The 16718-nt window shown below is 47.6% G+C and overlaps 1 protein-coding gene across 1 annotated transcript in view; it reads left to right on the forward strand.

The window, feature by feature from the left end:
• The window catches only part of LAG3 (lymphocyte-activation gene 3), a 5562-nt gene extending 4925 nt beyond the window's left edge, over positions 1–637 (forward strand). The window contains exon 8 of the mRNA XM_009083921.1: positions 530–637. Coding sequence (XP_009082169.1) covers positions 530–637 — 108 coding nt within the window. The remainder of the gene's footprint in view (positions 1–529) is intronic.
• Positions 638–16718: the final 16081 nt, after the last annotated feature.

The raw sequence follows: 16718 nt of genomic DNA on the forward strand, positions 1-16718 counted from the left end.
CCTCTTAGCTGAGATCACACCTACCATGCCATTCTTTAACTAATCTCATCCTTCTTGCTGTACTGATTGTCCGTGTCACCCTATACTTTGCTGCTATCAGGAGCCTTGAGATCTACCTCTTTTCCATTGCCTAGAAAGTCACTTGTGAAAATGGTTCTGTTTTAATTTGTTCTTATCTCATTTTGCACAAGCCTTCATGCCTTTACTACTTCTGTCCAAAAAGGTGATATAAAATCTAGCATACTGTTGAACCTGACAGTGGCCTGACCATTGCTCAGATTATTCTTTGCTCTCCCTTAAACACATCCTTTGTTATTCCTTATGTCCATGACACCACAGATGGTAGCATTGAGCCAGATTCCCCAGAAGAAACTGTCTGAGAGAATGGCCTCTTCCTTGGCTCTAGGAGGGAATGGGAGCCTCATGGTTGCAAGCAGTAGGACCATGTCTTCCATGGCAGAGAGAAGCCCAGACTTGTGCCATTTAGTCTTCCTCCCATGCCTAATGTTGCCTCTTTCTTCTCTTTCAGGTATGGAGTCCTACCTTCCCAGCACTGGAAGGGATGTTTGCAGTCACTCAGCCATGGAAGACGATGGAAGAAAACCAGAAAGAGAAGATCCAGCAAACTGAGTGTTGATGGGAGCAGGGACACTGGGGCTCGTCTGCATGGAAGGATGAAACTCTGTGTGCCACGCTTCAGAGAGATAGGCTCTACATGGACCTCTCAGGATGGTCTAGGGGTGGCACAAACACTGCAGGAGGTCATGGGAGCTCTGTACCTTCAGAGGGGTTGGAAGCTGCATACCAGGGCAAGGCAAGACTCACTGTTGCAGTAAGGTGGCTGGCAGCACAGATGCTTTGGAGACATTGGGACTGTTTGAGCCAGTAGCTATTGCCTGCTTCAGTGCCAGGTCTCTGCCCCACTCTTTGCCTCTCCTTTGTGGCTTCTCTCACAGCCTTTTTCTGGTGGAACACTTGGATGCAGGATGGCATGCAGATGATGGTGTTTTCTCCCCACTGCCTGCTTTCTCCTCCCTCTCCCTGCACTGCCCTGCCCTTGGGGCAGGGGCCCCCTCAGTGGGCTGCACATGTTGCACATTTTGAGCATTTAATCTTATTAGACTCTCATTTTAGAACCTAAAATAAATCTGTGTGACAAAAAAACCTGCTGGCCCCTGTGTGTGCTTGTGGAGGATCATGCCTATTGATGGTGCCGGGTGTACCTCTGCCTGTGTGAAGCCATTTCTAAGGCCTTTGTTGCCTTCTCTTTCTCTTTCAGTTCTGTTTTACTGAAGTGGCCTGCTCATTTCTGACATTTTCACAGTGGGGAAGGGGAAATTAAATGCCACTAGAGAAGGGCGAATCACAGGTTCAATCTCTCCTTTTTGCTGTGTTTCATAGTCTTTTTTCTTTGCTTTTTTTTTACTCCTGTCTAGCTGTCCCTGTTCATTCATTAATTTATTCCTTTAGTCCTCACATTTTCCTGAAAGATCTACAAGTGATGTTAGGGCTTTCTGTCACTCTCCTCCTCCTGTGGATGTACTTAGTAATATAAGCATGAATCTGCCAGGTCTCACCTCTCAAGACCCTCGATGTGTTTATGTTTCATATAGTCAGAGAATGCTCTTCACCTTCTCTCCAAAGAGCCGTGGAGGACTGTGGTACTGCTCTTGGACAGCCATTGCATGCCACTGCAGAAGAAAGCCTCACTAGTAAAGAGAGCCACACATGTGGTTTCCCCCATATGGGTCCCCGGACTGTGACTTCTCAAGGAGGCAATGATACAAAAATTAAGCTCTCAACGTTTAGGATGGAATATTCTCTTGACTCAAGTAGAGAGCATCACTACCAGGCCAGCTTTTTGCCATGAAGAAATCTTCTTGCTATGTGGCTCTCACCTTCCCTCCCCAAGAGGTTCAAGCACACAGGTAGTGAATGCACTCTAGGATCTTCACACTTCAGGTAGTGGAGCAGCACACAAAAGGTCATAACTAGCCTACTCTGGGGACCATGTCTAGACTCCACAGCTCTTTAGCTACTCATCTGGCCATGTGTTTTACTGAAAATGACACCCATTTCTCCACTGATTCCTAGAGAAATGCAGCAGACCTGCAAGGTAGCCTTGTTTGCTTCAACCATCCCATGCAATTTCAGGCAGACCCTGAAACAGAACCAGCAAAATGCAGGACACTCCAGCCTGATACCTTCCTAGTCAATGATCATGCTGCATTTTATTCAGGTTGGAATGATCTGTCTAGCTCAGTCCTCTCTCTCTGTCAGATGTTTTTGAGATAGGGAAAAGGTGGGTTAGCCACAGTGGGGCTAAGGGGCAATCCAAAATTCATCAGGACCACACCATATTCTCTGTGCCTGACAGCAGTTTGCTCTCTCATCTCATGTACAATGGGATGCGCCCTCCTCCTGTGGGTAATACATTGCCTGTTACCAGACTGGATGTCCTCATTGCTCAGATGTGTGCTCAGTCTGTCTTTAAACCTCCCTGTTTCCTTGTACTTTCTGACTTCCTCTGGCAATCAGTCCTCAGATCCGCTTATTCACTGTGTGGAAATGGTTCCTCTATCAGTTTTGAATTCAAAGCTTTCTACTTTCATCATCTGTTTTCTTTTCTCTTGTCACAAAGGCTGGAAGAAGAGGGACTCCCAAATCTATAGTCTCTTGGACAGTCATTATTTTACCACCTTTTTCACATCCCTTTTTTGTTATTTCCCTATCCCCTCCTGACTCATTGCCTTTCAGGTACAAATCCCAGATTTTGAGACTTTCTCCCTGAGTTTGTGCAGGCCCATCTCTATGCATGGTCAACTCTCCTCGGGTCCTTTGCTCTGGAAGTGAAAGCAGCAGCCAGGCAGGGAAGCAGTGCTTGTTTACATGAAGACACAGTGCCTTTCTCTGCATTACTTCCATCCAGCCCTTCATGGCTCTCGACATTTTGTTTGCTCCTTTGACAGATATTCCCCACTGAGAAACACTGAGCTTGTACCCAGCTGTTCACTGTGTCTGTCACTATGGCCAGGGCTCTTGCCTGACCTGGTACAGTTACAGTGAGTGAAAGCCTAGAAGTATTTATGCAGTTTACATTTTCCCTCCTAGAAAGGATGAAAATATGTCTAAAACAAGATGGCACAAGGCAAGTCAGTAGAGCTGAGGTGGAAGGACCATGACTCTGTACAATAAAGCAAACAAATCTGGAAATCTGTCTCAAGTGGAGTCAATAAGTATGAACAGCAAATAAAGTAAATGTCATGAAGGAAAGAGGCCTGATGCTCTTCCACAAGGATACAGCTACATATGCAAAAATCAGATAAATATTTTCAGCATACCAGAATGTGGTGGTTTGACCTGGCTGGATGCGAGGTGCCCACCAAACCCACTCTATCACTCCCCTCCTCAGCTGGACAGGAGAGAGAAAATACAACAAAAGACTTGTGGGTTGGGATAAGGACAGGGAGAGATCACTCACCAATTGCCATCACGTGCAAAGCAGACCTGACTTGGGGAAACTAACTGAATTTATTACCAATCAAATCAAAGTAGGATATTGAGAATATAAACCCAAATCTTAAAACACCTCACACCTACCACTCTATTCTTCCAAAGGCTTAACTTCACTCTACCTCCTTCCCCCAGCAGCACAGGAGGACAAAGAATAGGGATTGTTGTCAGTTCATTGCACATTCCTCCTCAGGGGAAGGACTCCTCACCCCTTCTCCAAAGTGGTGTTCCTCCCACAGGATACCATGCTCCATGAACTTCTCCTTCCCATGGGCTGCATTTCTTCACAAACTACTCATTCCAGTGTGGGTCCCTTTCCGTGGAGTGCAGTCCTTCAGGAACAGACTGCTCCAGCATGGGTCCCCCACAGGTGTCACCAGTCCCACCAGCAAACTTGCTCCAGCATGAACTCCTCTCACCATGGGGCCACTGGTCCTACCAGGAGTCTGCTCCAGTGTGGGCTTCCCACAGGATCACAGCCTCCTTTGGACATATCCCTCACCTGGTGTGAGCCTCCTCCATGGGCTGCAGGTGGATGTTTGCTCCTCCATGCACCTCCATGGGCTGCAGGGGCACAATCTACCTCACCATGGTCTTCACCAGGGGCTGCAGGGGAACTTCTGCTCCAGTGTGTGGAGCACCTCATGCCCATCCTTCCTCACTGATCCTGGTGTCTGCAAGGACTGTTTCTATCTCATATTCTCACTCTTCTCTCTGGCTGCAGTTGCTAATTTTTTTTCCACCCCGCTTAACAATATTGTCACAGAAGTGCTACCACTGTTGCTCTGAGCGCTGATGGGCTCAGCCTTGGACAGTGGTGGGTCCATCCTGGAGCTGCTTGCAATGGTTCTGTTGGACATGGGGGAAGTTTCTAGCAACTTCTCACAGAAGCCAACCCTGCAGCTCCCCCTGCTACGTAAACCTTGCTGTGCAAACCCAATACTCAGAGGCTGAAAACTTTAAAAAAACCACAGGAAATCCAGTGGATTCCCTTTTGGCAGAGAGGAAGGCTTAAGGAATGCAAAGAAAGTGTTATGCATGCAAATTCCTTTGCATATGACAGCTCCAAAAGGAATAGGAAGACAGTCTTTAATCCCAAATTAATCTTGTTGGTTTTTTTTTGAAAGAAAGATCAGCACCATCAGAAAAAAAATCATAACTGGGTCCAGATGTTCTGCATCCAAGACTTCTGAGGGATTTACAGTGAGAGGCTAAGTAAGTGCTAGCAAATAGTGCAGTCTGACAAAGGAGCAACTAGAAACAACACATCTATTGTGGTCTTGGTGCATTCTGCAGAGTCTTTTAAAAACAATAAAATGTTAGAAACAGATCTTGAATTATGTAGGACACTAAGCTACACTGAGTTTTATACTTGCTTGGAAGACTTGAGGGGAAAATATCAGCACCAATCCTGCAAAAAGACCTCCAAGACACTTCCTTCAACACTTCGATGAATAAAACCAAAATATCTAGGTTCCTTCATTTTACCTTCTAAAGGTTCCCTCAAACCAAGCTTCTTAGGGGAGTGCAGGTACTGCATCTTGTACTACCCACTGAGATCCAAAGAATCTGGGACAGTCTTTTCATAGTTGTGGATTTCATCCTGCTCAAGACCTTCTCTCCTAGGTTTCCACCTGTATCAGCAGACTCCCTAACAAACTTTGGGAGCTGGCAGGAGCTCAGCTAGGACCCTCTGCTCAGGCATTCTCCAGCCCTCCAAAATCCTAAGTTAGGTATCAGGAGAATTTCGTTGCTGTGAGGGTGGTGAGATACTGGCACAGGTTGCCCGGAGAAGCTGTGGCTGTCCCATCCCTGGAAGTGTTCAGGGCCAGGTTGGATGAGGCTTTGAGCAACCTGGTCTAGTGGAAGGTGTCTCTGCCCACTGCGGGGGGGATGGAACTAGATATCTTTAAGGTCCTTCCAACCCAAATCGTTCTGTGATTCTATGAAATCTCGCGGCCAGCAGCGCTCTGAATGGCTCATGGGTGAGGACACGGTAGGGGCCAGAGGCTGCAGTGCTCTCCCTCCCGGCCCGAGGCTCCGCGGCCAGTCCCGAGTCAATGCTGCCATCTAGTGCCCTGGCGCCCGCGAATCCGCTCCCACCCGCGCTACCGGGACATCCTTCGCCTCGGGCCGCGCACTCCCGCCACTCAGCTCCCCGGTGACCGCCTGGCAGGCACAGGTCCTTCTCTCCCTTTGCTTTCAGCTGAGGAAGCTAAAGCAAAAATTCTCACAGTTACTGCAACCTTACGGCATGTGCCATTGAGCTGCATCCTGCTTTAATGCTCCAAGACTCGAGCTGCTTCCGGTGCTATATTCCAGACCGTCTGTGCTGAGACACCTCCAGCTGTGCATCAAAACAAATATTGGCATCAACGTCTCCCTTTTCCTTTTTCCGAGGTCATTAATAGTGAGATATTAAGCAATTCTATCCCATACAGGTCCTTAAAAACTCCCCCAGCCACCTCTCTCCTACCTGTTGCATTTCTGACACGTCCTCAACACTGGATTGGTTCTGTTTAGGTCTGCATCAGTCCTTGTCACTTCTGGTGACACACTTTTGCAGTTGGCGATTCCTGGACCATCACTCACTCTCTCCAGTGTTCCCTGGGCAGTCCCTGACTTCCCAGCACATCTGGCTAGTCTTGCTCCATCAGACTTCACACCACTTGCCAAAATACAGGGGACCTGTTGGTCATGAAGAACATCTCTGGGGGTTTCCTGATTTTCCACTGTGATCAGCAAATGAACCTTCATGACATCTGCTTAAAGAATCCTTTCTTCCCAAGTGAGGCTTCTGCAGAGACGCCAAGTGCCTGCAGAGAGGTATCTCACCCCAGCATAACTTAGAAGCCTTCCTCCTTTCCCAGGAACATAGATATGCTGGGGCAAATCACCAGACTCCCTCACCAGACAGCTGGTTGCTTCTAGCTCCCCATATCTAGCATCAGAAACGCCCCTTGACAAGCTCACCAGGTGTCAGCTATTCTGTTGCAAAGACAACGCTCCTGGCCTTTGAAGCTTTCGAACACATCTGGGTATCCTTCACCCATTTGAGTTCACAGGCACACTCACAGCCCTCACTGATGTGCAGGGAACTTGGTTTTAAGACCATCTCTGGAGATTCCAGAGGAGCCAGGAGAAGGTCTTTCTCAACATCTGATTTCTGTGACCCTTTTCTCCCTTTATCTCACTTCCTTGGAGAGACTTTGTGTCCCTGCAGAGTGTGACCTTCACCCAGCATAGCCTAGGAGCTTCTTCTCTCCACTGAGAGGATCTGTTACTCACAAGCCCCAGCTTGCAAAAATACTGCTGGTGACGGGATTAGAGCAAAGAGAGACAGCACAGAGTGTCTCTGCAGGGGATAGAACAGGGAAACATGACAGCCACAAACCTGTCAGAGAGGAGGGAGTGGTATGTAGTACTCGGGCTGCTCTTGCTCTGCCACAGGATCAGTGTGTGATGCTGGATAAGCCCCACTTTCCCCACGGGTGCAGTACAGCAACTGTCCCAGCGAGGCGAGAACCAGACTCACACGGAACTTAAAAAACAGTTAAATATTTATGAGGAATATTGCATTCAGAAGAGAGACTGACTGGCTAATAATATTCATCCCTTCTGGATTCTGATGTTTAATTAATGCTTGCAAAGTGCTTTGAGATGCTTGGATGAAAGTGATACAAACACGTCACTGCACAGTGTGACCCTTGGTCCCAGAGGTACCTGTTCACAACACAGCTGTAGCAGCTCCAAGAGATGAATCCTCTCCCTGGAGTGAGAACAGGCCAAGCCTGTAGTTTTGTCACCTCAGACCCACCACCCTGCTTCTCCTTGCAACTCTGCAGCAAGTTCAAGTGCCTTTTGCAAGCTTTACCCCTTCAGGGAATGCTATTTCTAGTAGATATTTGCAGTGACATAAACCAACTGTTTAAAAACAAGCCAGTGTTTCTGCATTACAGAGTGCTGGGGAGGCTAAATGCAAGCCAGAATCTGTGCAAACTGAAGCATCAGCTCAATGTCCCAAAGCCCCAAGCACTGAGAAGCCAAGGCCTTACAATCCCAACCTGAGTTTTCTCATCTCTTAATTTTTTCCTGGCACAGCCTCTCTCTCTGGCAGCTGGTGACCAGAAAGGACATTTCTATGTGATGCATGTGACAGCATTTTGAAGATACCAATGTGATGTGTCAGGCTCTCGCAGGAGAGCCATTTCTCAGAACAGGGCCTTCAAAGGCTCTGGACACTGGCAAAGCAAGTGCCTATTCCATCCCATCCCATCCTGTTCCACAGCCTGTATCCTGCACTGGGAAGTTCCTGTCTGGTGCATGTGGCTCTTTCTCTGAGATGGGACATCATCTTTCTCCAAAGTCACAACTAATGGACCAGCTCTTGTGCTCAAGGCCTGATCACCCCTGTTCTTTTCACACCTAGGGGCACATTATGAACCTTGGCGTTCTGTCTGTACCTGCTCCTCCCTTGCATCTCACACCCCCATCCTTCAGACAAAGGGGCAAGTCACTGCCAGGAGGAGAAGAGTGGGTGGCACAGAGATGAAATCTCAGCCAAGTCTGGGGCTCAGTGGGTTTCCGCTGTCTTGGCTGAGGCTGGGATTCAGAGATAGAGAGAGACACCAAATGTGGGTGGAAAACCACAAAAGCCCCCTCCTCCACCCTACAAAGAAGGGAAACAGCTGAGATTCAGTAGCGGTACAGGTTGGTACAGGTTACCTAAGAGTAACCTTGTACTGAGTTTGCAGGGCAAGGTTTGGGCAGTGGAGAGGCTGCATGGGTGGCTTCTGCGAGACCTGAGCAGGAGTTTGCCCCATGTCAGTCAGAGCCATTGTCCAGAGAGAAGTGAGAATACATGAAAGAAACAGCTCTGCAGACACTAAGGTCAGGGCAGAAGGAGGGGGAGGAAGTGCTCTAGGCGCAGTAGCAGATTCACTTGCAGCCCCTTGAGAAGACCATGGTGAGTCAGGTTGTCTCCCTGCAGCCCATGGAGGTCCACACTGGAGCAGATATCTACCTACAGCACCTGGAGAGCCTGCACTGGAGAAAATTTTCTGGCAGGAGTTGTGGCCCATGGAGGATCCATGGTGGAGCACTCTGGTCGTGAAGGACAGTACACCATGCAGAGGACCCACACTGGAGTATTTAGAATTGTCAAACCATAAAACATCCCAGGTTGCACAGAACCTTGAAAGATAATCTGGTCAGCCCATCATGGAAAAGGGCTCCTAGATGAGATTATGTGGCACCCTGCCCAATCACACCTTGAAAACCTCCAGCAATGGCAACTCTACCACTTCCCTGGGGAGGTTGTTTCAGTGAGTAATTGTTCTCACTGTAAAAAATGTATTTCTAATATCAAGATGAACATGAAGAATTACAGTTCATGGGAAGGACCCACATAGGACCCCATGGTGGAGCAGGGGAACATCATGAACAGGAAGGAGCAGCACAGATGAAGTGCTATGAACTCACCACGGTTCCCATGGCCTGTCCCCCTGTGACACTATGAGGGAGGAAGGAGGGACAGAAGAGGCAGGTATGAAGTTGATCCTGGAGAAAAAAAGAGAGGTGAGGGAAGGTTTTTTAAAGTTTTGGGTTTATTTGTCCCATGGGGTTTTTTTTTGTCTTATCTTCTACCCCTGCCTTGCTGAAGAAGGGAAGAGAGAGAGCAGCTGGGTGGGCTGCTGGGGGACAGCCGAGGTATAAAGCCACCATTGCTATAACAAAAATATTCTCTCATCTCACCCCAAACCTCAGACATATTCCACAGACAGGTGCCCTTAACATATTGTCAGGGATGCCCTCTTCCTCTGTTGCTATCCCTGTGCAACCCCTAAGGTCAGTTCCTCAGAGATGCCTCCACTTTGTGGTGATGCAGGAGACAGGCTGGGAAATGGAGGTCTGCTAAGCCATTACTGAGTATTGGAGGTGCTGAGTGGGCCTGGATCTGCTCAGCTAACATGTTAGTTTGTGAGCTTTCTTCATCAGTAGAGAAGAACCAGCTTTCAACCATCAGTTTTTAAGTTTCAGTTCCATCACGGCCTCTCATCATATGGCCAATAGGCTCTCTCTATTTTGCGCACTCAGCATTGCGATACATCACCTTCCGTTATTGTCTCCATTTCTGTTCACACTCGGAGACGAAATCACATGCATCTGGAAAATCACCATCTACCCAGAGAAGTTGGTGGATGTCAGCAGGACCTAAACTGGCAGCAAGACCTTGCTGACGCTCCGGCTGGAGAGGAGGAGACATCAAGGCCAACATCTGTTGAGCTGCTTGCTGAACATTGACTTCGTACTTCTTTTGTTTCAGCTGTAGCTGGGTGAGATCAATTACGGCAGGTGAAAAACACAAGGAGACTGAAACACAGAGGCAAAGAGAAAAGAGGTAAGGAAACTTTCTTTCTTTCACTGAGAAAAGAGGTCAATCTGTTTTCACGGTTTTTTAATGTTATGAATTTTACTATTCCACTCAAGCTGCTGTTTCAGCACGGGTGGACTGGTTTTGCCCCACTTAAAGGTCTGTTGTAAAACCATCTTAAACCTTTGACTTGATAATACTTCTGGCTGTGCAATTCTCTGAGGCCTTTTAGTTTTAACTAAGAAGTGTTTGCCTCCCTGGATTTCTCCCTGAGAGGGGGAAAAAACAGGGAGCTACAAAAAGCTCAGCCTGCCTTGGAGCATGGGGATCTCAAAGATCTTTTAAACCCACATATGGGGAAATATGTCCTATATGAGTGCCTGTCACTGGTTGACTGTATATCCCCAAGGGCTGGAAATGCACTGGGGAGCAGCCCTCTACCAGCTGCCACTTGTTATCACTTTCTCCACCTGCCCTCCAGGAAGGGGAACTTTATTCTAAAAAAAGCCTGGAAAAATAAGAAGATGCCAGTCTCTAGCTAAGTAGGAATGTCTACTTACATCTGTACGTGCTGAGACCAGAGGGGACTGCTCTGCTAATCCAGGCTGACTGGCTCACTGCCTGACACTGACTGCTGATGTAGCCTGATCCATTAGCTCAGAACTGAGCAAGCAGGATTTCATGGAGAAAGAGGGATTCTTTCAATTTAAGGACACCAGAAATGAGACTTCCCCTTCCATGGGCAGCTGCACTGTTGAAAACAGGAGTTTAATTTCTGGTTGAATTTTTCAAGTTTCTGGTGATGTATCCTACTCAATCTTCATCAGCCACCTCAGATATTCCTCTGCATTGTTCATTAAGGTTGAGTTTGAGTCACTACTTAGTGTTCTCCACTGTAAACTGTACAGTCCTTTTAAGTCCCTGATGCACCTTATAATCATAGAACCACAGAATGGTTTGGGTTGGAAGAGACTTAAATATCACCTAGTTCCAACCCTTCTGCCATGGGCAGGGACACCTTCCACTAAACCAGGTCACTCAAAGCCCCATCCAACCTGGCCTTGAACATTTCCAGGGATGGGGCATTCACAACTTCTCTGAGCAACCTGTTCCAGTCCAGTGCCTCACTCACAGTAAAGAATTTCTTCCTAACATTTGAACTAAACCTACGCTTTTTTGTTTAGAACAGCTCCCCCTGCTCCTATCACTATATACCGCTGTGAGAAGTCACTCTCTGTCTTTTTTATGATATAGCTTTGGGTACTGAAAGGCTGCAATGAGGTTTCCCGAACTAAACCTACGCTTTTTTGTTTAGAACAGCTCCCCCTGCTCCTATCACTATATACCGCTGTGAGAAGTCACTCTCTGTCTTTTTTATGATATAGCTTTGGGTACTGAAAGGCTGCAATGAGGTTTCCCTGACTTCTCCTTTATCCTCCCCAGCGTCTCACAGACATGGCTGCCTAAGCTGCCGGTAGTGCGGCCGCGCTCATCCAAACAGAGCATCCGTCCTGTTCCCACTTGTGGTTCTTGAGCACCCAGGGATGGTGCCCTTCTGATCTGCCACAGCCTTCTGCAGGGACCCTGTAAAAATTAATGGGGAAAAATTAAGGAGGGATGATACCTCACTGTCATCCCAAGCACATACATGGCTTGGGAGGGTGATGGAGGGCCTGCCTTTGGAGGGAATCACAGGGCCTTGGCTAGCCACAGCCTCCAGCAGCTTTAGAAAGGCAGGTCTCAGCTTCCCCTTAGGCCAGCGGAGGGGTTAGAGGCTGCAGGGCTCAGTCCAGGATGCAGAGATGGAGCCACTTCTCGTGGCCTCCACATGGTTGTAGGCAGGGCCAGGGGGACTTTATGGCTGAAGGGAGCTCAGCCGGTACTGACACAGTGGTGTCGCTGCCCTGCCTTGCCCTGACAGGGGAACCTCTCTCGGGGAGGATCATCACCTGCGTGACTCCATGGACCCTCTGCAGCACCTCCCTCTCACAGCAGCCCCAGCAGGAGGGTAGCAACTGATCTCAGATGAACAGCCAGAGGCACTCGAGGGAAATGGAGACAGGGTTGGACAGTCTTGGGGGACAGTGGGGAATGTGAAACGTCCTTCATTGCTACTGTCACTTTCCTGGCTATTTCTGTTGTGCTTGGTCTCTCACCCTGCCTGCTGCTCACCTGGCATTTGTTTTGATGTTCATAGAATCATAGAATCAACAGGGTTGGAAGAGACCTCAAGGATCATGGAGTCCAACCCTACCATCATCACTAGATCATGGCGCTAAGTGCCACATCCAGTCTCATCTTGAAAACCTCCAGGGATGGTGAATCCACCACCTCCCTGGGCAGCCCATTCCAAATAAGCCCATGTTAATAAGTAATTTCAAAGAAACTGCTACTCAATAAAAAGGCCAGCTTTGCTTTAGATGTTTAAACTGAGAAAAAGAGGTGACCCCCTTTAACCCAGATCCCCAGAGCCAAGCCCAGCTGTCGCACAGGGACAAGAGGCAGCTGCGTCCCTCACCCCTTGCCTGGCAGCCACCGAAAGGGGAAATGCCGCAGCGGAAACTGAGATGTGGAGCCTCAGTGCGGAGGGAAGGTTGGGAGGCCTCCCCACCCCAGCAGAGAGAGCTGCTGCCAGATCAAAAGCACAGCCACAAGCAAGAGCGAGAGAAGAAAACAAAACCACACTGCATGAAAGAGGCACAGGGGAAGGAGATGGCCTGCTCTGCACCCGGAGCAGTTGCTGAGTTTGGTTTTTTTTTTTGGTTGTTTTGAGTTTTTTGAATTTCAGTTTCCCCCTGTGTCATGCCAGTGTCAGCCTAGGGAAGAGTCTTCTGCAGCCATCACCCACTGGGGCTCAGTGCTGGAGTGAGCGAGGGGCTGCCAGCCCTGCTCCCAAGCAGATGTTCTCCAGGCCTGGCTTGGTCCTGCAGGCATCATTCCCCCGAGCAAGACCATCCACTACCTCAGGTCTCCTTTTCTTATCCCTCAGAGAGGCAGAGATCATTAAAATAAGTCAAGAAGGAAATTAAACCAGTTTAATAAGAGGGGGGAAGTTAAAATGAAATGGAAATCAATGTTCACTTGGGAGGCAGCCCTGCTCCTCCGTCGCTAGATGTGCTAATAAATCAAGTATGCCTGGACTGTTTCTGGCACAGAGGCCAGCTGGCATGAGATGGTCTGGGCTATTAAACTCACTTAACCTCCAAAATGAACTGGCCACATGCCAGTTACCTAATGGGAGTGGTCCCTGGCCCATGCTAACACCTAAATGCATCCTGGGAGTTGCTCGGGAGAGCAGGAGTTGTCCCAGGCCAAAAATGTGTCAGGAAATGTACTAGCAATTTAACAGGACTGATGAGTATGTTCCAGTGCCTGGGGACATTCTGTGACACCACTTAATTTATGAGTACCACCACAAGATACAGCTGGGCTGCCTGTAAGGACGATGCTGGTCGGCTACAGGCATCTGCTAATGAGAGCAGCTTGCTCAGTTAACACAGCAGAGCCTCACTCAGCGAGATCTGTAAACTCCGGAGTAGCACTGCCTGTGATCTGGCCTGGAGGGATACAGAAGGAGATAGAAAGACAGGGGGGAAATAGCAAGTAGCATGTATGAGAATTAGAAATAAACAGGGAGAAAGGGAAAATGTGTAAAAGAAATACTAGCTGAAGGCAACCCATTTTCCCCACTGACTTGCAACATGTAGGTGGTAACATCGCACTGTAGAGATCTGCCACAGATAAACAAAGTTTAGTGTGAACAAAGTAGGAATGAAGAAGTTGTGAAACCATGAGAAGAAGCAGAAGAACAAAGATGCATTAATCTGCACCTATCAAGTAGCACAAGGTCAGCAATTCACTGATACCATGGTGCTCTGGTTCTGTGGTTTTGCTCAATAACCAAGTAGCAAGAAGGTAAAGAACAAACTGAAGCCATATGACAGGAAAATACAGATTCCCAGTCAAAACAAAATGATGGGGTGTGACTCTGTGATTTCATTAATTTTTGCTTGTTCCATTACCTTCAGGTTTTATAAAATGTTCAATGATTTAAAATATTTGAAACCCAGCATTGATCCTGTGAATTTGTAGCTATGACTGTAGAGTGGGGACTGACTTTTCCTGTTCACCCCACAGGAACAGGTCATGTAGGTTTTCACAGCAGGATGAGGTTTCTTCTGTCATCTCAGGAATGGATCTTACTCAGGGCCCTGCGCCAGTTCCCAGTTGTCAATGTTCCTTCGGAGTGAGACGCATATAGATGCCTTGTTAGTGCCCCTTTCTTCATTCTGTAGCTTAACCCAGCAAACTGCTTCATCACTGCTTCTGCATCTTGCTATGAGTGATCTCCAATCATATGCGCTCACTCCTTTGTTTTACTATTTTCACAGAAAACAGCTCATGCAAATATTCCCGGGGGCTGGGATGGGTTTTTTGCTTTGCACGAGGCAAGCTACAAATCTCCTCTGACTGTGCCTTTGCCATCTATTTCTATTCTGCTGGTGCACATGGCTGCTGTCTTGCTCTTGCACATGTATTTTCCATGTGTGCATGAGTGTACACCTGTGTAAATACCAGACTGTCAGTCATGCTGACCAGATCTTTATGTAAATGTAGTGCCAATGTTTTCATCTACTCTTTGATAGTTTCATGTGCTCTGATCATTTAAATTAATTTCGGTATAAATCACCTTCTAATAGAATATGTTATACTTAATATTGCACATCACACATATAAATACTGCATAAAATTATTCATGCATTTCTTTTGAGTTCAATCCCATTATGACTCCAACCTTCAGTCTGTCACGCTCTTGGCATAGAGAGTGCCTGCTTTCAGAGCAGTGAGGTCACCTTACTGGCTTGCACACTCCCAAGAGCAGTTAACCTGCTTGGCTTCCTTTATGTGATATATGCCTTGGTTTAGATATGGAGAACTCAGTAGTCTTCTTGCACCAGCAGCCATGGTGCCCTTCACCTTGTCAGCCCACCCAGCTGTAGCTGCTAGCAGTGCCTGGTCTCTGCCACAGTCAGATACCTCATTTAATTTGATAACTTACCTTAACACAAGTGCTAGCTCCCAGTTCTGACTTAAGGTTTCATTGCCACCAATGCTGCTTCTGCTTTCGGTCCTCATTCCTCCCTTCTCTCCATACTTTTCATTGAATAGTCCTAAGAATTCAAGCATTTCCAACATCAGGCTTGCTGCATATTGAGATCCTCAAAGTAAGAAATAAGTAGAAAAAACCAACAACAATGGACAAAAAGTATTAATAACAACCTAAATATGGCCGTAATCATATAATCACAAAATCGCACAGAAATATTTAGATGGTAAAGGGCATTGAAAAGTCTCCAGTCCAATCTCCTGCTCACAGCTGAGTTAACTCTGAAACTACAACACATTGCCTGGGGTCTTGACAAAGGAACCTCCGAATGTTTCCAAGGGTGGAAATTGCCTGGCTTCTCTTGGCATCTTTTTCATTGCTGAACCACCTTCAGTGAGAAGAAAGTTTTCCTTCTATCTCGTCAACATTTCCTTGCTGCAACCTACAGCTTCTGCCTCCTGTTCCTCTCCTGTGCACATCTGAGAAGAATGTGGCTCCTTCTTTTAAGTAATACCTTTTAGACAATGGAAGACTGAAATGAGATCCTGCCTTGGCTTCCTTCTCCCTACCAAATACAGTTTCTGTCTTTCCCTGTATTTCATGTGCTTCAACCTCCTCACCATCCCACTAGTCCTCCACTAGACTCTGTACAGTTTGTTGGCATCTGTCTTGTACTGGGGGCCCAAAACTGTATCCTGTATCCTAGATGAGACCTCAGGTGTTCCCAAATAGAGGGAAATAATTACTTCTCTCTACTTCCAGCAGAGCTGGCTGTGCTTTTGCTAAGGCAGCCCTGTATGTGTTTAGCTTTAATCTCTGCAAGAGTGATGATAACCCACCACAGAGAAGTAAAAAAGCACAGAACTCTTGGCAATATAAACAGCTGCAGCTTGATGAATGCCAGAAACCTAGGGATGAGTAAAATGAAATGTTTATTACCAAACTCTAGGGGCACACTGCAGATGGATTCTCTGCTGAAACACGGGGCTCTAGTGACTTTCCCCTCTACTCTGCTCTCATGAGACCCCACCTGGAATACTGCGTGCAGTTCTGATGTCCTCAACATAAGAAGGACATGGAACTGTTGGAGCAAGTCCAGAGGAGGCCATGAAGTTGATAAGAGGACTGGAGCACCTCTTCTATGAGGGCAGGCTGAGGAAGTTGGGGCTGTTCAGCCTGGAGAAAAGAAGACTGTGTGGAGACCTCATAGCAACTTTTCAATATCTGAAGTGGCCTAAAAGGGAGCCAGAGAGGGACCCTTTGTTAGGAACTGCAGTGATAGGACAAGGGGTAATGGATTCAAACTGAAGGAGGGGAAGTTCAGGATAGATGTTATAATAAGGGTGGTGATATATTGGAACAGGTTGCCCAGGGATATGGTAGCTGCCCCCACCCTGCTGGTGTTCAAGACCAGGCTGGATGAGGCCTTGAGCAACCTGATCCAGTGAGGAGGTGTCCCTGCCCATGGCAGGGGAGGTTGGGACTAGATCATCTGTAAGGTCCATTCCAGCCCTTAAATTCTATGATTCTATGTCTTTTTCAATGACCTTCCACTTTGCTGTGCTGAAGGATGGTGGGAACTGACTGGGAACATGGGTCTCATCCACCAAGGTCTGAAAATCAACATTATTAACAGAGTATTTGGGTCTTCCAGGATAGCATCCCTTGGTGGCAACAGCATTGCCAGCCCTACCGCTCATGGCTGGGAGGAGAACTCCCACAGCG

Source organism: Acanthisitta chloris, unplaced genomic scaffold, assembly GCF_000695815.1.
Source record: "Acanthisitta chloris isolate BGI_N310 unplaced genomic scaffold, ASM69581v1 scaffold10841, whole genome shotgun sequence".
In the NCBI taxonomy this organism is placed as follows: Eukaryota; Metazoa; Chordata; class Aves; order Passeriformes; family Acanthisittidae; genus Acanthisitta; species Acanthisitta chloris.